Source organism: Ranitomeya imitator, chromosome 6, assembly GCF_032444005.1.
Source record: "Ranitomeya imitator isolate aRanImi1 chromosome 6, aRanImi1.pri, whole genome shotgun sequence".
In the NCBI taxonomy this organism is placed as follows: domain Eukaryota; kingdom Metazoa; phylum Chordata; class Amphibia; order Anura; family Dendrobatidae; genus Ranitomeya; species Ranitomeya imitator.
This window is the reverse complement of record NC_091287.1, coordinates 119,775,641-119,801,689: the sequence shown is the minus strand read 5'-3', so window position 1 is coordinate 119,801,689 and position 26,049 is coordinate 119,775,641. Positions and strand designations below refer to the sequence as shown.

General features: G+C 43.8%; 1 protein-coding gene across 1 annotated transcript in view; it reads right to left on the bottom strand.

Moving 5' to 3' along the window:
* Nucleotides 1–25,308, bottom strand: part of CMTM7 (CKLF like MARVEL transmembrane domain containing 7) — a 73,845-nt gene extending 48,537 nt beyond the window's left edge. Inside the window, exon 1 of the mRNA XM_069730027.1 lies at nt 25,047–25,308. Within this exon, the coding sequence (XP_069586128.1) occupies nt 25,047–25,175 (129 nt within the window). The 5' untranslated portion in view covers nt 25,176–25,308. The remainder of the gene's footprint in view (nt 1–25,046) is intronic.
* Nucleotides 25,309–26,049: the final 741 nt, after the last annotated feature.

Genomic DNA, 26,049 nt, shown 5'->3' with positions numbered 1-26,049 from the left:
CAGCAGACCCCAGACCCCCAGCACCTGTATATGCTTCAGTAGCTGCCCAGGCCTCGACCAATCAGCGACAGGCACAGTATCGACGTAGAAATCCCGCATCTCTGATTGGTCGAGGCCGCCCGGGTACAGTATCGATGTAGATTTCATAATGGTTGCCATGGTGACGATGATGTCATAAAGGTTGCCTCGACCAATCAGCGACGGGCACAGTCTGCCGCGAATTCTGGAATCATCATTGTCCATATACTACGGGGACATGCATATTCTAGAATACCCGACGCGTTAGAATCGGCCACAATATAGTGTATATGTGTATATATATATATATATATATATATATATATATATATATATATATATATATATATATATATATATATATATATATATATATATATACACATACACATATACATATACATATACACAGTATATACATATACAGGACAGGTGCTGGGGGCTGTCAGAATACAGCGATATCACATTGATTGCACTCACTCAGGCACGTGGGTAGGAGCTCCTCCGGAATCTGCTATGTTCAGCAGTGCAGCCAGGGGCCGGCCCTTTTAAATCTATGTGCCTGCCTGCCCTGACTGAGCCTGAGATGCATGTGCCAGGCGCAGATTTAAAGGGCCGGCGGCAGGAAAAATAGCTGGCAAGCGGCCAATGTATCACAGACAGCGTGAGTGGGCCCCCCGTCTCGCCAGGATACGCCGGGTGCTGATGCCGGCCCTGCACCAACCCCCCCCCACCCCCCACCCCAAGAAATTCATGAATAGCTGGTTTTTGGTCATTCTGCCTCACAAAAATCGGAATAAAAAGCGATCAAAAATGTCACGTGCCCGAAAATGGTACCAATAAAAACGTCAAATCGTCCCGCAAAAAACAAGACCTCACATGACTCTGTGGACCAAAATATGGAAAAATTATAGCTCTCAAATATCAAAACGTGGAGAAGCAAAAACTATTTAGTGTGTGACGCCTGCCAATCATAAAAATCCGCTAAAAACCCGCTATAAAAATAAATCAAACCCCCCCTTCATCACCCCCTTAGTTAGGGAAAAATAATAAAATATAAAAAAATGTATTTATTTCCATTTTCCCATTAGGGTTAGGGATGGGGCTACAGTTAGGGTTGGGGCTAAAGTTAGGGTTTGGATTACATTTACGGTTGGAATTAGGGTTGGGATTAAGGTTAGGGGTGTGGTTAGGGTTAGGGGTGTGCTGGAGATAGGGGTGTGGTTAGGGTTGGGATTAGGGGTGTGTTGGGGTTAGGGGTGTGTTGGGTTTAGGGGTGTGGTTGGGATTGGGGCTAGGGGCATGTTCGGGCTAGGGGTGTGGTTAGGGTTATGGTTTCAGTTAGAATTCAGGGGTCTCCACTGTTTACGCACATCAGGGGATCTCCAAAGGCAACATGGCGTCCAATCTCAATTCCAGCCAATTCTGCGTTGAAAAAGTAAAACAGTGCTCCTTCCCTTTCCGAGCTCTCCTGTGCGCCCAAACGGGGGTTGTCCCCAACGTATGGGGTATCAGCGTACTCAACAAATTGGACAACAACTTTTGGGGTCCAATTTCTCCTGTTACCCTTGGGAAAATACAAAACAGGGGGCTAAAATATAATTTTTGTGGAAAAAAAAAATGATTTTCTATTTTCACGGCTCTGCGTTATAAACTGTAGTGAAACACTTGGGGGTTCAAAGTTCTCACAACACATCAAGATATGTTCCTTGGGGGGTCTAGTTTCCACTGCATTCACTGCAATGGCTTTTGGATCTTGAGGTCGAACCATGAACAAGAGTACATTGGCGTTCAGTCTGGACGCCATCTGATCTACATCTGGAGTGCCCCAGTGAAGACAGATCTGATGGAAGACTTCCGGGAGAAGCTCCCACACACTTGAGGCGGGACCCTGATGGCTGAGGAAGTCTACCGCCCAGAGATCTACTTTTGGGATGTGTACTGCCGAGATCACTGAATGATAGATCTCGGCCCATCAGAGAATGTGAGGTACCTAGTCCATGCTGCCTGACCGAGGGTACCTGCTAGATGATTGACATATGGCACAGCTGTGGCATTATCCAATTGAATTCGGATGGGGTGACCCGCCAGAAGGCAGAGGACCTGCTGTAGGACTAGCCGTATCGATCAGATCCCCAGAACAAAGATCGGGAGAAGGCCGGCATCGATAGTCACTAATAATCATTAAACTGTAAGGAACTCCCCTGGATGAGGAAGAAGCTCAGAGACTGAAAGCCTGTTTGACCTACAGAAAACGAACGGAGCAAAGGAAACAGCTTCCATTGCTGTCACCTTTTTTTCCTCATGACCCTCCCAGCAAATCGAATGGAATGAGTGATCAAGTAAGTGAGTTCTGAGTTGAAGGGTCACGGCCTTGTCTCAAGGGAGAAATACCAACCCTCTGGAAGTGTCCAGGATCATCCTCAAAAAGGATATCTGCTGGGCTGGAAAAGAGGAAAAACCTGTCTAGATGAAGCTGCCAGCCCAGGAGAGAGAGGGTATAGCAATTGATATAGACGACTCAGCGTAGTCCTGGAAGAGCGGCTAGAAAGTCGATCGGATAGGGCAGGAGGACCATGCCACTAGGGTGCAAGAGGAACATGATGGCCGCCATGACCCTTGCGAACACTCAGGGTGCAGTAGCAAGGCCGAAGGACAAAGTCGTGACTTGAAAATGTTTGCGAATGGAAAAGTGAACGAATTTTTGAAGAGGGGAAAATAAGAATGTGAAGGTAAGCATCCCGAATGTTGGTGGATGCCAGAAAATCCACCCTTTTTCCGTTGAAGTAATGGCTGAGTGGAGGAACTCCATCCGAAGGAGGACCATGTCCAGCTTGGTAAAAGTTCGAGGTCCAGAATCAGTCTTATTTTTCGGTCACACTTTTTGGAACCAAGATCCCTTAGATCTAGACCATCCTGGACAAACTGGACAATTCTTCCACTGCTGGTTGGGTCTATAGGAAACATGCGATCCTAGGGAGTGATGTCAGAGGCTTTTTGAACGCAGAGTACGCTTCCATACTCTGAGCTATAATGCCCTTCTTTGTGTAATGGCATTTGCTGCTGACAGCGCCACGCAACTAGCTGCATCCGAGAGGCATGAACCAGCTAGTCTCCCGCTCAAGAAATTTTGATTGACCAGCTGTACTGTTTTCAGGAAAAGGTTACTGATGTGAATCAAAGTAGTTAAGGTCTCCGACCAGGAGACCACTGCTTGAGCAACCCATGCGGTGGCTAAGGAAGGGTAGAGCACTCAACCCGAGGCTGCAAGACAGACTGAACCTGAATTGCTATCTGACAGCCCGTTGTAATTTTAATTGATGATCCATTGGGCAGGAATACTGGTAGACAAGCCACAGGAGGCTCTACCCGGTTAATCTGCCAAGTGGCAGAATAAGCAGCTGCACCCAGAAGGTCAGGAAAAGCTGTTTCTTGCTACATCCGCTCTCTTTTGACAGTGCAGAGTTAAAATGATGAACCCTCGATCCACCACCCTCTTAACAGGGAAGTGGAGAGGGATCGTCTGCCTTCTTGCATCATCTGCTAAATAGTGGAGATGCAGAGGGGGGTGCTTGGACACCAAAAAAGGGTACCACTGTACATCCACAGAGTTCAGGTCACCGCGTGGACAGGGCTGGTTCCGGTGTTAGGCCTGGCTGCAGGAGAGTATACATGGAGGCGACACTCCATGTGCTCGTCTATTGATGGTGTGGGGAGATCGGTGCCCTTTAAAAGGACCCGTCGCCCCTAAGAATCAGACCAGGCATGGCATCCCATGTCATAGGGGGGTATACGTGGAGGGGACACCCCACGTGTTTGCATATTGGCTGAAAAAGGATACCTTGCTTGCAGAGGCTTTTGTTCAGTGGATCGCTTATCCGGACGCTCCCTGTTCGGGTGAATAACAAATGCTCTGTGGGGGAGTTTAGTCTCCTTATGAGGGACACTGCGTAATCTAGAGTAGAACCGTAGCCCTCATCAATCAACAGATTGGTTGATGATATAAATAGGCGAATCCATCCTTTTCTGAAGCTCTGGTGAGTCCAGATCCAAGGCAGTATCTGATCCATATCAGAGTCATGTTCTCAGGAAATCATTGGTGAGGGAGATCAGGAAATGAAGCTTCCATTTTCTAGACGCCTGTACGTTTCTAGAATACTTGCGGCCCCTGCTTGCCGACGGCTCCCATGTAGGAGAGGAACCATATATATCGGTCCTGCGAACACTCCGTGCCACAGAGTGTTCACGGAGGGCTTCAATCTCTTGATCAGAGAAGCCATGGGATGTGGCAGTGATGAAGTCCACCCAGGGGAACTATGGTACTCTGGTATAAGCTGGGATCGGCAGCGGAGGGTTCCTGAGTTCATTTAGGGTGACCAGCTTCGAACTGGTCATGTACCTTTAAGACAAGGGAATGCTAGTCAAATCCCTTTAAGACCAGGAAATGCTGGTCATGTGCCTTTTAGACCAGGGAATCTTGATCATGTGCCTTTAAAACTAGGGAATTCTGGTCATGTGCCTCTAAGACCAGGGAATACAGGTCACGTGCCTCCATTAAGACTGGGGAATAATACGGGTCATTCATGCAAGTACAGGAGGGAAGAGAGCAGTACTTCCTTACCCAGCTGCAGAGTCGTTGTGCCACTTTAATGCAAAAAACCATCGCCCCTGCCGGCCGTGTGGACCAAGATGGCCACCAGTAGATGCAGAGGTGATAAAGTCTCGCAGAGAATGAGAGGAGCCATTTTGGGGGCGGAGCCATATATATGATGTGGGCGGAGCCACGTGACTTCCATGAATAGGCCCTAAACGGGGCCTAAATTTCTGCAGCCGGCGGGAGCAATACCAGAGGTAGAATAGATGGGCAGTGGGCCAAGAAAAGCGAAAGCTCCCGTGCCAGACAGAAAACTCCAGAAAAGATGGGCGGAGCCGCCTTAGCGTGCCATAGTGCAGGCGCAACATCCGGGATGCGGCCTACACATTGGCCGAAGCCGGGGGCTAAATTTTTGAAGCCGGCCGGAGTGTTACCTTAGGGAGGTGGGCCACAGGGAAGCTGCGGCTGCCTGTCAGCATGTTAATATCCCACTGCAGGGGCCCATCATTGACTGGATCCACTCACAATTGGTGCGCATCCCGGCATGGGGGTTTCAATGTTTAGGCATATCAGGAGCTCTCCAAATACGATATAGCATCCAATCTCAATTCCAGTCAATTTTGTATTGAAAAGTCAAACGGCGCTCCTACCCTTCCCAGCTCTGCCATGCGCCCAAACAGTGGTTTACCCCCACATATGGGGTATCGGCGTACTCAGGACAAATTGTACAACAACTTTTGGGGCCCAATTTCTCCTGTTACCCTTGATAAAATAAAATAAATTGGAACTGAAGCAAATTTTTTGTGCAAAAAAGTTAAATGTTAATTTTTCTTTTTAAACATTCCAAAATTTCCTGTGAAACACCTGAAGGGTTAATAAACTTCTTGAATGTGGTTTTGAGCACCTTGAGGGGTGCAGTTTTTAGAATGGTGTCACACTTGGGTATTTTCTACCATATAGACTCCTCAAAATGACTTCAAATGAGATGTGGTCCCTAAAAAAAAATGGTATTGTAAAAATGAGAAATTGCTGGTCAACTTTTAACCCTTATAACTTCCTAACAAAAAAAAAAGTTTGGTTCCAAAAGTGTGCTGATGTAAAGTAGACATGTGGGAAATGTTACTTATTAAGTATTTTGTGTGACATATCTCTGTGATTTAACCTTCGTCCGGCTGACTAGGTACAATTGTAACTATTCCGTTTTAAAATTGCAATAAATTTTTTTCGAAAGGCCGTGGAGGGCTGAAATTTCGTGACATCTCTGCAGTTTTGGTCCAGAATATATTGGCCAAATATCACAGTGGAGGTATATATGAAGGTACAATTGTACCTCTGCAGCCTGTTAACGTTGTAAAATTATGCAACCTGACAAAAGGTTAAGGGCATAAAAATTCAAAGTTGGAAAATTGCAAAATTTTCACAATTTTCGCCACATTTCCGTTTTTTTCACAAATAAACGCAAGTAATATCAAAGAAATTTTACCACTATCACTGGTACAATATGTCACGAGAAAACAATGTCAGAATCATCAGGATCCGTTGAAGCGTTCTAGAGTTATAACCTCATAAAGGGACAGTGGTCAGAGTTGTAAAAATTGGCCCTGTCATAAACGTGCAAACCACCCTTGCGGGTAAAGGGGTTAAAGCACAACTCCAGTGGTGAAAAAAAAACAATGCTGGAGTGGTGCTTTAAACACTGTTGGGAACAGAGATGCATGGAAGACTAGTCGGAAAGGCGTGTCCCCTTGCTGCTTATCCACACCAGCCTCCATTGAGTGACAAGTCTCTCCTCCACCTGTGTATAGTTAGAGATTTGTGAGTCACTGGCTGGAGTTGGGGAGAAGCCACCGGGGACCCACCTGTCTGACGAGTTATCTGTGCAGTGTTTCAGAGTCAAACAAATTGTCTTTTCAGAGAGGACGAGGACTAGAACTCTAGTGCCACATATTGGAAGGAGCAATCCTAAAAGTCAATATTGACCCTCTAATGAGCCTTGCAATATGACTTCAGAGAAAAGCCAAAACCAAAATCTCAATTTGCAGAAATGGTGTTTCAGTGTACTGCCCTTCGTCAGTGTAAAGTGTGAGATCTGGTTTAGCAGGTTACAGATGTCTAACTTGGATCCAAGGGGTAACATTTCGCTCTGTCGTCACTATTAAAGTCTATTGGTCCCATCGGCGCTTGCGTCCGGGCCACGGTTTGAGAATGATTTCGGACGTATGCCCCGACAGACAAAGAACGCAATGTGAAAGCACCACAATGGAAAGATAAGAGCTGCAGATCAGATCAGTATACGACTGGACAGAAATGACGTGATCCTGCACAGGATAATATATTAGAAATATTAATGAACATAGGGCAGTATAGTAGTGACATTTTATATAAAAAAGACGGTATTACAGTAGCCATATTCATTATGGACAGTATTATATAGTAATTACCGTAGGTTTTTGTATGTCAAGTATGTACCATAGTAGTTTTATTTTAGAAAATACAAGGTGGTATTATAGTATCAATATATTATCCATAGTGGGTATGATCATGGATGCTATAGTCTTGTGTGAAGGGGGTATTGTATTAGTTTAAGTAGATTGGATTGTTAGTTATTAAAGAGGTTTTCCCATGAACAAAGTGAATTTTAAAGTTAATTTTAATAAATAGATCGTGGAATAATAAGAATTTCCACAACTGGATGCATTTAAATAAAGTGTTCCAAACAGTACCACAGCAGGGGCACATTTATAAGATTATCTCAGCACAGGAACATTTTATTTAAAACACACCCAAGATCTATAGATTAAAATGAACCTTATTCTTGAGAAAACCCCTTTAATGTTTTATTTTACATACGGTAATTAAAATTTGGCAACTGAAAAATGTATTTGTCTCTGGTTACATGCTTACATTTTTCTGTATTGTGCTGCTATGCTTATATGAATAAATGACAACCTAGCCGAATTCTTAGGGCAATATCACTGGACAATAATTGAACTGCAAAACACAACACAAATTTCGCGGGTGTTGCAGGAGTCTGTGCCGCTCAAGAAATGCCATTAATCTGGCAGTAGCAGACAGCAAAGGGCCATATTGGTTCCTTGCCTCCTCTATACATGCCGGTCTACCTACTACTGTATGGAGACAGGGGCAAATCATTACTAGACACACAACTGTATTTATCTCCCAAAGGAAAAAAGGATGGGGCATGGGGAAATCCAACATGCTCACCTTTCTTCCCCAGAGGGCTGCTCTACAATATATAGATAGAAATGTATAAATGTATCCAAAGGTTTCATTAGTAAGTCACACACAAGCTAGTGTTAGTACCTAGAAAACTAAATCAGTGGTCAGCAAACATGTTTACTCCTCTGCACAAAATAAGTGTTTTCCAGTCGTATGGCAGGAGGACTCCGCAAGGTAGAATGTGCTGGAATGAATGCCACAGACATTGCACAAAAAGGGCCATTTATTCTGCAATTTGATCCTTCCTCTGTGAAAAGAAACTTTACTGCTCAAATTGGTCAGGGAGAAAAGTAAAGCGCCAGCTACGAGTGCTCAGCCACAGAACCGTATACCAGCTCTTCTCAATGTAGCTAAGCACGTACCCCGTACACAAACTTGTTCCATCAAAGTACCCCATACACTTTGTGCACATATTGTGCCAATCCCCCACAGACCAGCGCTTTCCAAAGTCAGGGGGATCTCACGGGTGAAGTGCCTCTGATGTAGCTGAGGCAAAGGAGGGACAGATTTGGTAGAAGCGATTATATACTGCAAAAGGACACGTTCTCAAGGAGACTGTGTCCTCAGTCATTGCGATGTCCATTTGGTCAATGGGCACCACACGGATCCAATAATAGCTGGTGTGCCTGTGCGTATCAGGATGGCTTAAAGGGACTCTGTTCCCTCCAAATTCAGGTGACAATCTTCAGCCATGGAGGCGGGGTTTTTGATTCACCCTTTCCTTACCCGCTGGCTGCATGCTGGCTGCAATATTGGATTGAAGTTCATTCTCTGTCCTCCTTAGTACACGCCTGCACAAGGCAAGATTGCCTTGTGCAGGCGTGTACTACGGAGGACAGAGAATGAACTTCAATCTAATACTGCAGCCAGCGGGTAAGGAAAGGGTGAATCAAAAACCCAAAAACCCCGCCTCCATGGCTGAAGATTGTTCCCTCCAAATTCAGGTGACAGTGTCCCTTTAATCCCTTCAGCCCCGAGCCTGTTTTCACCTTCCTGACCAGTTCTGACCCCCCTAACTCTGGAACGCTTCAGCAGATCCCACGGAATCATTTTTGGCCGGGACATGTTGTATATCATGTTAGTGGTAAATTTTGGTAAATATTATTTTGCATTTATTAAAATATTGATGATTTTACAAAAAAGTTAAAATTTAGCAATTTTCAAAAGTTGGTTTAAGGGCATAATAATTCAGTGATACCACACAAAATGGATAATAAAGAACATACACCACATGTCTAGTTTGAATCAGCATCATTTTTTAAACTCTTGTTTTAGTTAGAAAGTACGGTAGATTTTTCCAACAAAATTCACAAATCCAATTTTTTTTATTATTATTATTTTTTTTTTAGGGACGACATCACATTTGAAGGGACTTTGAGGGGCCTTTATGACAGAAAATACCCCAAAGTGACACCATTTTAAAAACTGCGCCCTCAAAGTGCTCAAAACCACATTCAAGAACTCTTTAGGTGTTTCACAGAAATTACAGCAATATGGAAGGAATAAATGAAAATGTTACTTTTTCCCACAAAAATATTACGGACACAAAATTTTTCAGTTTCATCAGGGTAACAGGAAAAAAATGGACCAATCAATTTGTTGTGCAATTATTCCTACACAAATACCCGACATGTGGTGGAAAACTACTATTTGGGCTTGAAATGTAAGGAGCACCAACTGACTGATAGTAATATTCACTGGAATAGAGAACGGACGACATGTCACATTTGGAGAGCCCCTGATATGCCTAAATAGTGGAACCACCCACTAGTGACTTCATTTTGGAAACTACACGCCTCCAGGAACTTATCTAGAAGTGTGATGAGCATCTTGAACCACAGGTGCTTCACAGAATTTTATAAAGTCGAGCTGTGAAAAAATAAAACAAACACATAAATCTTGCCTTGTGCAGGCATGTACTACGGAGGACAGAGAATGAACTTCAATCCAATATTGCAGCCAGCATGCAGCCAGCGGGTAAGGAAAGGGTGAATCAAACACCCAAAACCCCGCCTCCATGGCTGAAGATTGTTCCCTCCAAATTCAGGTGACAGAGTCCCTTTAATGTCAGGCAGCAATAGATCAATATACAGAGCAATGAAATACACAGCAAGACAATGAGCAGATGCCAAGTCTGGCAGAGACCTGTGACTGACAGCTCAGCTAAGTAGCTGGGTAATCACCTGGAACGGGAAACACCTGTTAGAAGTTCAGAACCTCCCAGACTCCAATTGGATGGCTGAGCTGTCCATCAAAGCACCGACAAAGCAGCATGCCCTTGCACCCTATTGGATGGCTGAGCTGTCCATCAAAGCACCGACAAAGCAGCATGCCCTTGCACCCTATTGGACGGCTGAGCTGTTAGTAAAGACACACTGAGCGGAGGTGTCGTCACAAAATTCACATAAAAAGAGAAGTCTCTGCTTCACACTCAAAAGTAAGTTTAACAACGCTAGAAAGCACGTTTCGGTCATGTGACTTTATTCATTGCATATATAAAATGCAAATTATACCATGTCCGGTTACAAATATAACTCCATTTTGGCTGCTGTCTGATTGGTTCTCATTACTTGAATTAACTACCATTGTACTGCGATTTTCATTCCTGACAATGCTATCAGCTCTCTCAATCACTCATTTGGGATAACTACATTGTTCTAATCTTTCTTTAATATAATTTGCCTCGTTGTTCTAACAAATTTACAGGGTGGAATTCCTCTGATCTCTAAAATTCTCCCACTGGAATCTTTTTAATAATGTATTTGCGGTAGCATGATCTTACATGTAAAATGGAATTGGTTGCAGTGTTCTTCCTGCAGGGAGAAATAACTCCCTCCAAGAAATCCAGAATTAACGTAATATCTAAAAAAAAAAAATGGATTCATATTAGATTCATATCGTTGGAGTTTATATAGTCAAAAAATGTCAATGCCATTTCCCTAGGTCCACGTCACATTAGGAGAAGATCATCTATAAAATGACCATACCTCCTGATATGGGAGAAGAAAGGATTTGAATGGGAAAAAATAAAGTTTAAATTGATATGGATAGAGAAAAGCCTGCTGACATTGGCGCTCTGCGTTTTTGGATGAAAAACTGACCATTAAAAGCAAAATTGTTATGTTTCAAAAAGAGCTCAATCGGCATAAGTAACATTCCTGCACCTGTTAGGAATAATTAGTGTAATCAAGATGATGTCCGTTTAAAGTATCAATGGCTACATTATGTGGTCAAGATGGATATAATGCTACAGATCACGACATCCATATGCAGCTTTTAGGCCATAAAGTGCGATCTAAGGAATAAATTACCTGGTTGCATTAGGAATACTAAGCACGTTAACAAGAAATCAACGGTTGCAGTTTTTCTCCCAAAATCCATATTCCTGCAACTATCGGTCTGAATGGGGGGTGGGGTTCCTTGTGCATCTTAGGTAAAGAATGAGAAATAGGAGTCACAGGGTGTGTTACAAATAAATTCTCGAAAAGTTTCTGATCTATAGCTCCCAAAGTAAAACTGGAACATTTTATCTTGAAAAAGAGAAGTTGGATATTCAAGTTTGAAAACTACAGCGTAAAGTCAAATTAAGAAAAATGTATTTGGGGAATGTGCACACGTTGCGGATTTTGCTGCGGATCCGCAGCAGTTTTGACGCTGCGGATTCACAGCTGTTTTCCCTGAGTTTACAGTACCATGTAAACCTATGGAAAACAAAATCCGCAGTGCACATGCTGCGGAAAAAAACGAGCAAGAAACGTAGCGTTGTTTATTCCGCAGGATGTCAATTCTTTGTGTGGATTCCGCAGCGGTTTACACCTGCTCCATAATAGGAATCCGCAGGTGTAAAACCGCACAAAAACCACAAAAAAAGTGGTAAATCTGCGGTAATTCCGCAGGTAATCTGCAGTGCGGTTTACCTGCGGATTTACCAAAATCAGTCCGGAAAAATCCTCAGGACTTTCCACAACGTGTGCACGTAGCCTTAACATCTAATAAAGTTGCATCGACATCAAATTCAATGGTAGGAGAGAATGTAAGACTTCTAGAAAGGACAATCATTTGTGTTTCGGTCAGGATATTGCTAGAGAGATTAATTACTGTATCTTCATTGTTCTTTTCATACTTTGGGGATATCTTTTATGTTTCCTGCCTCCCCTGCTCCTGTGCCTCTTCCGTTTTTTGAAGAGTTAAACAAAACAACATCATCTTTGTGCTTGGAATAATTTGAAAACAGATCATTATTACGTTGTGATGTTCTTATTTGATTATCAAATGAGGAGTATGAAGTGTTGTCTGATGTAGATTAGTGTATTATTGTAAGACGTGTCTGCATCGGTGAAGCTGCCTCTCAGTGAAAAAAAAGTGCGCCTTTTACTCCCTTTATTCAATATTGAATTGAAGGCCCAGTTTCTACCACCAAATTGCTTGCTCCAGGTGTATACTTCACTACGTGTATAGTCCATATTCTCGCTTTCAAATTTATTTTCTATCTTTTAATTTTTCTTCCCTTAAATCTGAGTCATGTCACACAAAATAGTTACGGTAATAAATAACATTTCCCACATGGCTACTTTACGTAGCACAATTTTTTTTACAATTTTTGTTAAACAGTTATAAGGATTAAAAGTTGACCAGTGATTTCTCATTTTTGCATACAACAAGACTTACAAAGCCATTTTTTTTTCTTTTTAAGGGACCAGCTTACATTTGAAGTTATTTTGAGGGGTCTGTATGACAGAAAATAACCAAAAGTGACACCATTCTAAAAACCGACCCCCTCAAGGTGCTCAAAATCACATTCAAGAAGTTCATTAACCCTTCAGGTGCTTCACAGGAATTTATGGAATGTGGAAGGAAAAAAAATGTTTTTTCACAAAATGTTTCCTTTAGAACTAAATTGTATGTACTTTCGCAAGGGTAACAGGAGAAAATGGACTATACAGTTTGTTGTGCAATTTCTCCTGATTACACCGATACTCAATGTGTGGGGGGAAACTACTGTTTGGGCACATGGCAGCGCTTCGAAGGGAAGGAGCACCATTTGACTATTTGAATGCTAAATTTGAATAATTAGCGGATGCTATGTCACTTTTGGAGAGCCCCTAATGTGCCTAAACAGTGAAAATGTCCAAAAAGTTACACCATTTTAGAAACTAGACCCCTCAGGGAACTTATCTAGATGTGTATTGAGCACCTTAAACAATCAGGCGCTTCACAGAAGTTTATAAAGTTGAGTCGTGAAAATTAAAATCAAGTTTTCCCCACAAAAATGTTTTTTCTTAGCCCCAAATTTTGAAATTTTGCATTTTCACAATGGTATCAGGAGAAAATCAACCACAAAATTTGTTTAGCAATTTCTCTTGAGTGTACAGATACCCTATATGTGGCCCAAAACTACTTTTGAGGCACAGTGCAAAGCTCATAAGGGAAGGAGCGCCATATTACAGTGCAAATTTTGCTGCACTAATTTGAGTGCGCCATGTCACACTGGCAAAGCCCCTGAGGTGACAAAAGCAGAACGCCTCATAAGTGACCCCATTTTACAAACTATACCTCTCAATGAATTCATCTAGGAGAGCAGTGATCATATTGACACCACAGGTGTGTCACATAATTTTATACTATTGGGCAGTGAAGAAAAAATAATAGCAATGTGTGTTGGGCTCTCCTGCATGTGTTCTGCCTGTCACACAGCCGCGACACATGCAGCTGCGGCGCTGATCAGCCGGCGCGATCCATGTTGGACCAGATGACCCAGGAGGTCCCTTCTAACTCTACCATTCTATAGGTTCCCTCTGCAGCTTATTCGGTAAGCATTATAGCTTGCCGAATAAGCGGAGACCCGAAGAAATTAGCTCAACTCTACTTGTGAGAACTTTAAAATAGGAAGCTTGTACAAATGCAAAGGGGCCGCATTTGTACCTTTATTTTAACATACCAATCATGATGATAGGTTTTCTTTAACCCCTTAATCCCATATGACGTACTATCCTGTTGAGGTGACCTGGGACTTAATTCCCAGTGACGGAATAGTACGTCATAGTCGATCGGCCACGCTCCCGGGGGGATCGCGGACGAGTGTCAGCTGATTATTACAGCTGACACCTGGCACTATGTGCCAGGAGCGGTCACGGACCGCTTCTGGCACATTAACCCCCAGAACACTGAGATCAAACATGATCGCCGCATTCTGGCAGCATAGGGAAGCATCGTGCAGGGAGGGGGCTCCCTACGTGCTTCCCTGAGATCCTCGGAAAAACGCAATGTGATCGCGTTGTTCAGAGGGTCTCCTACCTCCTCCTCCCTGCAGGCCCCAGATCCAAAATGGCCGCGGGGCTCCTTCCGGGTCCTGCAGGGAGGTGGCTTGCAAGCGCCTGCTCTGAGCCAGCAAGCCTCCTGAAGGCCTGTCAGATCGCTGATCTGACAGTGCACTGCAATGTGTCAGATCGCTGATCTGACAGTGCACTGCAATGTGTCAGATCAGCGATCTGATAATATATAGCGATGTCCACCCCTGGGGCAATCTTATAAAGTAAAAAATATATATATTTACATGTGTAAAAATAAATAAAAAAATCCTAAATAAAGAAAAAATATATATATTGTTCCAATAAATACATTTCTTTATCTTAATAATAAAAAAAAATAAAAGTATACATATTTAATATCGCCACGTCCGTAACAACCCAACCTATAAAACTGTCCCACGAGTTAACCCCTTCAGTCAACACCGCAACAAAAAAAAAAGAGAGGCAAAAAAGACACTTTATTATCATACCACCAAACAAAAAGTGGAATAACACGCGATCAAAAAGACAGATATAAATAACCATGGTACCGCTGAAAACGTCATCTTGTCCCGCAAAAAAACGAGCCGCCATACAGCGTCAACAGCAAAAAAATAAAAAAGTTATAAAGAGATGCAAAAAAAACTATTTTTATATAAAAAATAATCGTATAAAAGTGCCAAAACATAAAAAAAGATATAAATGAGGTATCGCTGTAGTCGTACTGACCCGAAGAATAAAACTGCTTTATAATAATAATAATAATCTTTATTTTTATATAGCGCTAACATATTCCGCAGCGCTTTACAGTTTTGCACACATCATCATCACTGTCCCTGATGGGGCTCACAATCTAAATTCCCTATCAGTATGTCTTTGGAAAGTGGGAGGAAACCGGAGTACCCGGAGGAAACCCACGCAAACACGGGGAGAACATACAAACTCCTTACAGATGTTGTCCAACGTGGGATTAGAACCCAGGACTGCAGTGCTATCCACTGAGCCACCGTGCTGCACCCAAACGCGGAACGGTATAAACGCCCTACCCAAAAGAAATTCATGAATAGCTGGTTTTTGGTCATTCTGCCTCACAAAAATCGGAATACAAAGCAAGCAAAAAATGTCACGTGTGTTGTGAATTCTGTGGCAGAGCTCCCTCCTGTGGTCACAAGTGGTACTTCGGCTGATTCTCTCTATGAGCTTCCGTTGGTGGAGGAGAGTGGTACTGCGGCTTCTGAGTTTCCTTCCTCAGGTGATGTGGTGAAGTCGTTAGGTGCTGCTCTATTTAACTCCACCTAGTGCTTTGATCCTGGCCTCCAGTCAATGTTCTAGTATAGGACTTGCTTCCTCCTGGATCGTTCCTGTGGCCTGCTGCTCTGCATAGCTAAGTTCCGCTTTTGTTATTTTTGTTTGCTGTTTTTTTTCTGTCCAGCTTGCTTGTTTGATTTTTCTTGCTTGCTGGAAGCTCTGGGACGCAGAGGGTGTACCTCCGTGCCATTAGTCGGTACGGAGGGTCTTTTTGCCCCCTTTGCGTGGTTATTTGTAGGGTTTTGTGTTGACCGCAAAGTTACCTTTCCTATCCTCGCTCTGTTCAGAAAGTCGGGCCTCACTTTGCTAAATCTGTTTCATCTCTACGTTTGTCTTTTCATCTTATCTCACAGTCATTATATGTGGGGGCTGCCTTTTCCTTTGGGGTATTTCTCTGAGGCAAGGTAGGCTTATTTTCTTTCTTCAGGCTAGCTAGTTTCTCAGGCTGTGCCGAGTTGCATAGGGAGCATTAGGCGCAATCCACGGCTGCTTCTAGTGTGGTTGGAGAGGATTAGGGATTGCGGTCAGCAGAGTTCCCACGTCTCAGAGCTCGTTCTATGTTTTTGGGTTATTGTCAGGTCACTGTATGTGCTCTGACTTCTATGTCCATTGTGGTACTGAATTACCTCATCATAACACACGTGTCCGAAAATGGTAACAATAAAATTGTCAACTTATCCCGCAAAAAACAAGACCTCACATGACTCTGTGGACCAAAATATGGAAAAATTATAGCTCTCAAAATGTGCGGACGCAAAAACTATTTTTTGCAATAAAAAGCGTCTTTTAGTGTGTGGACAGCTGCCAATCATAAAAATCCACTAAAAAACCCGCTATAAAAGTTAATGAAACCCCCCTTCATCACCCCCTTAGTTAGGGAAAAATAATGAAATTTATTTTCATTATCCCATTAGGGTTAGGGTTGGAGCTAAAGTTATGGTTAGGTCTACTGTTAGGGTTGGGGCTAAAGTTAAGGTTTGAATTACATTTACGGTTGGGATTAGGGTTAGGGGTGTGTTGGAGTTAGGGGTGTGGTTAGGTTTGGGGTTAGGGGTGTGATTGGGACTAGGGTTAGGGGCGTGGTTGGGATTAGGGTTAGGGGCATGTTCGGGTTAGAGGTGTGGTTCAAATGTGGTGTGATCCCTAAAACAAAAATGGTGTTGTAAAAATGAGAAATTGCTGGTCAACTTTTAACCCTTATAACTCCCCAACAAAAAAAATTTTGGTTCCAAAATTGTGCTGATGTAAAGTAGACATGTGGGAAATGTTACTTATTAAGTATTTTGTGTGACATATCTCTGTGATTTAAGGGCATAAAAGTTCAAAGTTGGAAAACTACAAAATTTTCGCCAAATTTCAGTTTTCACAAATAAACGCAAGTAATATCACAGAAATTTTACCACTATCATGAAGTACAGTATGTCAAGAGAAAATAGTTTCGGAGTCATCAGGATCCGTTGAAGCGTTCCAGAGTTATAACCTCATAAAAGGGACAGTGGTCAGAATTGTAAAAATTGGCCCGGTCATTAACGTGCAAACCACCCTTGGGGGTTAAGGGGTTAAAGGGAATCTGTCACCCCAAAATTCGCCTATAAACTAAGGCCACCGGCATCAGGGGCTTATCTACAGCATTATGGAATGCTGTAGATAAGCCCCCGATGTAACCTGAAAGATAAGAAAAACAAGTTAGATTATACTCACCCAGGGGCGGTCCCGTGCGGTCCGATGGGCGTCACGGTCCGGGTCCAGCATCTCCCATCTTCATTTGATGACGTCTTCTTCTTTGCTTCCTGCCGCTGCCTCTCTGACCTTACCAGGCAACTGTGCACTGCAGAACTTTGCTCTGCCCTCAACAGGGCAGATAAAGTACGCCTGCGCCGGAGCCGCGGCAGCAGCAGATAAGAGGATGACATCGTATGAAGATGGGAGGCGCCGGACCGCAATGCCCATCAGACCGGACCGCACCAGGACCGCCCAGGATGAGTATAATCTAACTTGTTTTTCTTATCTTTCAGGTTACATCAGGAGCTTATCTACAACATTACAGAATGCTGTAGATAACCCCCTGATGCCGGTGGCCTTAACTTATAGGCGAATTTTGGGGAGACAGATTCCCTTTAATAATGTTGGCATATTGTTTGTCTGTAGTATAATTAATGGCTATTTTTGGCATAAGTAAGGCCACATGCACACAAGTATCTGTTGATTTTTTTACCTCGGTATTTGTAAGCCAAAACCAGGAGTGGGCGCTAAATACAGAAGTGGTGATGTGTTTCTATTAGGCTATGTGCACACGTTCAGGATTTTAGAGCAAAAAAACGCGATAAAATCACAAAAAAACGGATACATTAAGCATCCTATTATTAGAATGCAATCCGCAATTTTTGTGCACATGTCGCGTTTTTTTCCGCGTCGGAATCGCATTCCGGAAAAAAAACGCAGCATGTTCATTCTTTGTGCGGAATCGCGGGGATTACTTTCCGCATGTGGCTATGCCCTCCATGCAGGTAGTAAGCGCATGGGCGGACATACCTCCTGTTCAACCGCACAGGGCCCTAGAGCGGGCATACAAAGCAATTAATGTGAACGACAGCCGGCGGCAGTATTACCGCTAACAGGAGAAGCAGGGGGGCCCGCTCTGCTGCACGCATGTGATATGACAGTTTAAGGGTAAGTTCACACAGGACTTTTTTGCTGCGTATTTTTGCAGCGTTTTTTATGCTAATTTAGGTGCGTTTTTTTGTGCTTTTTTTTTTCTCTTTTTCCAGGCTAATGTCCTTGGATTTTCAGCAGCAAAAACGCAGCAAATAATGATACCTTAGTTTTTGCTACTTTTTTTCAACACCCATTCAAGTCAGTGGGTGAAAAAACGCAGCAAAAACGCTGAAAGAAGTGACATGCTCTATGTCAAAAAAACGCAGCAAAGCACAAAATACTGATCAAACAAAAAACCAATGTGTGTGCATGAGATTTCTTAAATCTCATAGGCTTTGCTGGTACTGTAAAAAGCAGCTGAAAATTAGCATTAAAAAAGGCAGCAAAAATATGCAGCAAAAACGCCCTGTGTGAACGTACCCAAACGGTCCCCCCTCCTCACCTGCTATGCATATATTATGCTGCTGTCCAGCCGGCTGTCACTGCTGCGGTCTGCGGTGAGGTGAAGGGTAGCAGACGCTGGACCAGGAAGAGAGGAGGGAGGGGGAGGGCCTCTCAGTCACAGTGGGTCACTGAAGCTTGTTCTGCTTGTGACTCACTGTTGCTGTGCACATGCAGTAGTTCGTGCACTCTTCCCAGAGCCTCAGTGATCCGCGGCACTGGGTCTTTACATTACACATGAAAATAGGGGGGTGAGGGGAGGAATGAATTAATCACTGGTCTAGGTAGGGGAAGGGCTGGCCCCCCTGGAATAAATGTATTAAAATGATCGCTCCACTATATAGGGGGTGGATGGGGCTAGAGATCTACAGAGTGCCTGGTACATGTTTAAGGTTATATGGAGTGCACAGTGACATTTGAGCATGGTTACCTCTCAGCCAATCACACACTGCCTTAGGCTGGTTTCACATTATGTTTCCGTAGTACTTTAGACGAACTGCGTTACACAGCGGCATAACGCGGTGTAACGCAGTCCGTTAACGCCATTAAGCCCTATGTCGGACTCATCGCTAGCGCACGCCCAAAATGGGGGTGCGCTAGCGATGTGCCGTCATTGAGTGACGGACCCTGGGACGCGGACTGCAGCGTTTCCGGGTCTGTCACTGCTAGCACAGATAGAGCATCTGCTAGCTCTATCTGCGCTAGCGCGATGGCATATCGGCACTTGCGTTAACAGCAGCCTGTTAACGCATGTGTTGAACGGGCTGCTGTTAACGCAATGTGAACCCGGCCTTACAAGCACGTCTGTGATTGGCTGACAGGATGATCTGCAAGTGTCTTCTGTGCAGATATGACATCAATTGCATGACTGCTTTGTGTTATATTCAGTTGTTAAGTATCGGACTTAAATTTATTATTTAGAGTTGATAGTTGTGTTCTAAACTGATAATAAATATTACAACCTATATGTTTACATAACTTTGTTGCGCTATGGAGGGGGGGCCCGGGAAGATTTCTTGCACAGGGGCCCTCTGCAGTCTGTTTCCGCCCCTGAGTAAGCGGATCATGTGCGGTTGGTACCCAGGGTGGAGGAAAGGAGATTGTCCTCCAGGTCCTGGGAACCATATAATTGTTTAAAAAAAAATCATGATATTCTCACCTTCCGGCGTCCCCTGCAGTCTTCCCACTCCTCACGATGCTCCCGTTCCCAATAATGCATTACGAAAATGACCCGTGATGACATAGCGGTCTCGTGTGATGCTACGTCATCTGAGGTCATTGCCGCAATGCATTATTGGGACCGGACCATCGTGAGGAGCGGGAAGACTGCAGGGGATGCCGGAAGGTGAGAATATCATTTTTTAGTTTTTTTTTATTATTTTTAACGTTCTATCTTTTTACTATTGATGCTGCATAGGCACCATCAATAGTAAAAAGTTGGTCACACTTGGCAAACACTGTTTGACAAGTGTGACCAACCTGTCAATCAGTTTTCCAAGCGATGCTACAGATCGCTCTGAAAACGCTAGCATTCTGCAAGCTAATTACGCTTCCAAAACGCTAGTGTTTAGCGGGAAAACGCATGCCAATTCCGCAATTCTCATTGACCTTGAGGAAGACGCCTTGAGCGTCGATACGCGTGGGTCTTGGTACCCACACAGCTGGACTGATCTGACCTGGTGGGCCTGTTGGCTTAGGATTGCCCTTAGGTGTGCTGACATTGGGACTGGGCAAGACATTACTATGGACCACTGAGGAGGACGAGTGTGGTGATTATAGTGCCTGGGGAATAGGCAGAGATTCATCTAGTGTACCACATTTCGCCTGTGGCCCATTAGGGATCATCTACTTGCCCAGTACACTGGAATAACTTTATCTTTATCTTTGATTAGTGCACACGGGCATTAGGTGTGTGATCGGTATCAATGGTACTTCATACTATATAGTCATTTAATATTTGTACTAGCTGTGTGGGTGGCATACATTTTTTGTCAACATTTATTGTGTTATTGTTATGGACCCAACATTGTGGTATACATGTTTTGTATATGTTGTCCTTTGAATAAAGACCGTTTTCTATTTACTTACATATTGTGGTGATCCCTAGTTTTATGCATACACTTGCTCTTGTGTGTTGCTACAATTCCGCAATTCTGCAACGTGTGCACTTAGCCTTATAATTTTCCTCTGATTGTTCCACTCCTGGTTTTGGCTTACAGATACTGAGGTAAAAAAAACTCACAAAATACTGAATGTGGCCTTATAGTAAATAGGTCAGAGTGTGACTTTTTTTTTTTTTTTTTTTTAAATATCCCCTCCCCCACTCCCAAAAAAAAGATCTTCCAAAGATTTTTTAAGCTATTTTAGGTGGTTCATTAACGAAAATTTCAAATAACTCTGTCTTCATACCCTTACTTATTGGTATCCATAAGGATATTTTAATTTTTTTATTAAGTCATGTTTAAAAAAAAAATATTCTTAATAATTCAGATAAAATGACCATGTTTTCTGTTAATAGGTCATCTTTATTCAGAAGCACGGTCATTTATAATTATGATTTTTACCACAGATATCTTTGCAGTGCAGGGTTTTTTTCTTGACATTTTATGTCCTCAACAGAAATATCTCCTACAACATCAATATTAAGAATCATCACCGTAACATAAAACAGGTGCATACTTTCACATGATGCCACAGAGGAAACTGTATTCTCAATATTGTATCTGAAGGCGGAACACTAGGCATAACTAGTAAAGGGTCTACAACACAACAGGGGTGGGAGATGGCACTTCTTCCATATACTAGGGACAAAACGACTAGAATAGACGATCATTTTTAAAGAGTTGAAAAAGAGAAGGGAAAAAAAGAGGAAGTGATGCACGAAACGGAATCATGTAATCATAGGGATAATGAACATCCCCTCTTGTCATAGAGCTAATTGTAGACTCTATAAAGGCATCTCACAGGAAACATTGAAGCTTGGCTTCATCATGAATTAATTGACGCCTCTCCATTATTAATGTGGCTTAATGTCACCTTACAATAGCAAGGTGGCATTAACCCCTTATTACCCCATATCCCACCGCTACTCTGGAGTGGGAGAGAGAGAGAGAGAGAGAGAGAGAGATTCATTTCTCTAATCAGCGTCACTGACAGGAAGAGGTGCAGCACAGAAGACCGTGTGACAGGCGGGGAGCGCCAGGATCGCTGGGACTAGGTAAGTATGTCATACTTACCTGTCCCCGTTCCAGTCGCCGGGCGCCGCTCCATCTTCCCGGCGTCTATCTCCGCTCTGACTGTGCAAGTCAGAGGGCGCGATGACGCATATAGTGTGCGCAGCGCCCTCTGCCTGATCAGTCAGTGTGGAGAGAGACACCGGGACTGGACGCCGGAACGAGACGCCGGGAGCTGCAATCAAGAGAGGTGAGTATGGCTTTTTTTTTTTTATTGCAGCAGCGGCACAGATTTATGTGGAGCATCTATGGGGCAGTATGAACGGTGCAGAGCACTATATGGGGCAGTATGAACGGTGCAGAGCACTATATGGGGCAGTATGAACGGTGCAGAGCACTATATGGGGCAGTATGAACGGTGCAGAGCACTATATGGGGCACAGCTATGGGACAAAAATGAACGGTACAGAGCATATATGGGGCACAGATATGGGGCAATATGAACGGTGCAGAGCATATAGGGCACAGATATGGGGCAATATGAACGGTGCAGAGCATATAGGGCACAGATATGGGGCAATACGAACGGTGCAGAGCATATAGGGCACAGATATGGGGCAATATGAACGGTGCAGAGCACTATATGGGGCACAGATATGGGGCAATATGAACGGTGCAGAGCACTATATGGCACAGCTATGGGGAAATAATGATCTATTTTTATTTTTGAAATTCACCGGTAAATGCTGCATTTCCACCCTAGGCTTATATTCGAGTCAATAAGTTTTCCCAGTTTTTTGTGGCAAAATTAGGGGGGTCGGCTTATACTCGGGTCGGCTTATACTCGAGTATATACGGTATATATGTTTTTATTATTTTTGAGCACATGGATCCCTTGTATATCCGTATGTCGGTTTTGCAAGCCTGCGAGAAAATCTCGCAGTACGGATGCCATACGGATTACATACGGAGGATGCCATGCGCAAAATATGCTGACACACCCTGCCTACGGAGGAGATACGGACCACTATTTTGGGGACTTTTCAGCGTATTACGGCCGTAAAATACGGACCGTATTGTCTTACGCCAAGCGTGACGCCGGCCTTACTTATGTCACTGTAAATCCTGCCGATCAGTCCTAATTAAAAGCTCACAGATGGATGATTATATATGCCATGTTTCCTATCTATGGAAAGCTAAAATCATAATAGGAAATGGGACATTAAAGGGAACCTGTCACCCCCAAAATCGAAGATGAGCTAAGCCCACCAGCATCATGGGCTTATCTACAGCATTCTGGAATGCTACAGAACAGATACAGAATGCTGTAGCTAAGCCCCCGATGCTGGTGAGCTTAGCTCATCTTCGATTGACAGGTTCCCTTTAACATCTCCCTCCTGAGACCTGCAGGGGCAAAGATATCATGAAAGTTGGAAATCTCTTAACTTTTGGGACCACGTCCATTGACCAGTCACACAGGGGTGTTTTTTTATCAAATAAAAGCAGATTTTGAACTTTTGCCAGTGTCAGTCCTGGGAGACACAGTTCGCTGTAGTTCTGTACAGTTTCCAAAAACAAACAAGTCCCCTTCATAAGAGTCAGCGCCATTCCTGCGACATTAGGTTTAGTACATTTCTTGTTATGCCTTTTCACTTTTTGTAATTGTATATATCGTATCGTTTTGTTCCATATATACAGTACAGACCAAAAGTTTGGACACACCTCATTTAAAGATTTTTCATGACTATGAAAATTGTACATTCACACTGAAGGCATCAAAACTATGAATTAACACATGTGGAATTATATACTTAACAAAAAAGTGTGAAACAACTGAAATTAGGTCTTCTATTCTAGGTTCTTCAAAATAGCCACCTTTTGCTTTGATGACTGCTTTGCACACTCTTGGCATGTTTATTCATAGTTTTGATGACTTCAGTGTGAATGTACAATTTTCATGAAAATACAGAAAAATCTTTAAATGAGAAGGTGTGTCCAAACTTTTGGTCTGTACTGTGTATATATATATTTATAAACACTGCCTAATTTTTGGAGTAAATATAGAAAATGTAATAGCTCTGTTCCTCTTGCTCTACAAACTGCATCCCCAAAGCCATACGCTACCTATTACGGGTTGCCCAAGCGGCCTGTATAAACGACTGGCGGAGGCAGTTAGCTCCTTTTCTTATTGTGGAGATGGCAGTGAGTATGTAATATATATATATATATATATTTTTTTTTTTTTTTCCAGGAATCGGAGGTGTATATACCATACGCGCACTGTTAGTTCCCCAACAACTGACCTAATAGTGAAGTCAGACGGAATATCCATGTGAACAGAGACGTAAATAACTAAACAAGGTCCAACTGCTTAGAGAGCGCACTTCCGTGCCCCCATAACACTAGCATTAACCCCCATAATAATGCCCTGATAACAGTATGCCAATATCAGCCACACAAGCCTCCACAGCATGTGCCAACCACCTATGCCCTCATGGCAATACAACAATCACTACCAAAGTGCCAACCCCTGAGGTGGTTCATTAACGAAAATTTCAAATAACTCTGTCTTCATACCCTTACTTATTGGTATCCATAAGGATATTTTAATTTTTTTATTAAGTCATGTTTAAAAAAAAAATATTCTTAATAATTCAGATAAAATGACCATGTTTTCTGTTAATAGGTCATCTTTATTCAGGTGCCAGCAGGGGGGCTCTCCGGCACAGAATAAGGTGCCAGCAGGGGGGCTCTCCGGCACAGAATAAGGTGCCAGCAGGGGGGCTCTCCGGCACAGAATAAGGTGCCAGCAGGGGGGGGGGGGCTCTCCGACACAGAATAAGGTGCCAGCAGGGGGGGCTCTCCGGCACAGAATAAGGTGCCAGCAGGGGGGGGGGGCTCTCCGACACAGAATAAGGTGCCAGCAGGGGGGCTCTCCGGCACAGAATAAGGTGCCAGCAGGGGGGGGGGGGCTCTCCGACACAGAATAAGGTGCCAGCAGGGGGGGCTCTCCGGCACAGAATAAGGTGCCAGCAGGGGGGGGGGGCTCTCCGACACAGAATAAGGTGCCAGCAGGGGGGCTCTCCGGCACAGAATAAGGTGCCAGCAGGGGGGGCTCTCCGGCACAGAATAAGGTGCCAGCAGGGGGGCTCTCCGGCACAGAATAAGGTGCCAGCAGGGGGGCTCTCCGGCTCCCAAACTTTGGATGAAGTTACAAATGTTTATGCTGAGAACTACAGACATCCTCCATTGCATACTTGTGCCAGAGTCCGAGTGGCCGGACCATGGTGGCGAGAGCCCCACACACACCGCTGGCCACACAGCGCTTACCGCTTGGCACAACTTGAGGGTGGCGCCGCTGGAGCGGGGGTAGCCTCGGTCTATCAGCCCCGGGCTGGAGGGCTGCACGTTACTGCTGCTGGCCGTGGTCCGGATCACCGTCACATTGTGCTGGGACATCGTGCTGTCGCTCCTCCGGCCTCTACAGGGTGCAGACCGGACAGTGGGGGGCGGGAGAGACGGGGCAGCGGGGAAGACGACGGGATGCTGCAGCCACTTGTGGAGGGGCCGGCGTACACCACCGCTGCTCCGCCCGAGGGCAGCCCCCTTCCTGTGCGCGAGGCCGCGAAAAGTACCGAGAGGAGCTGCGGGAGAGGACGCTACTAAACAAGGCGCTGACTGAGCGTCTGAGGGCAGGTCCTGCACATGGAGGACACCGGGGAACACAACAAAGTGTCTGCGTGTACAGTACACACATCACTATAAAGTGTCAACATGTATATACACATAAGCCCTACAGTATCTACATCTATATATACACATCAAGTCTACAGTGTCTACATATATATGTACATATCAGCCCTACAGTATCTACATCTATATACACACATCAAGTCTACAGTGTCTACATATATATGTACATATCAGCCCTACAGTATCTACATCTATATACACACATCAAGCCTACAGTGCCTACATATATATATGTACATATCAGCCCTACAGTATCTACATCTATATACACACATCAAGTCTACAGTGTCTACATATATATGTACATATCAGCCCTACAGTATCTACATCTATATATACACATCAAGTCTACAGTGTCTACATATATATGTACATATCAGCCCTACAGTATCTACATATACACACATACATAAACCCTATAGTATCTACATATACAAACACATAAACCCTACAGAATCTACATATACACACACCTAACCCTCCGTAAGGGGCAATATGTTTCATAACGAGTTTAGGGGCATTGCACCTCTCCGGCACAGGCTAGAAAATTGGTTATATTTTCCTTTTTTAAATATTTCAA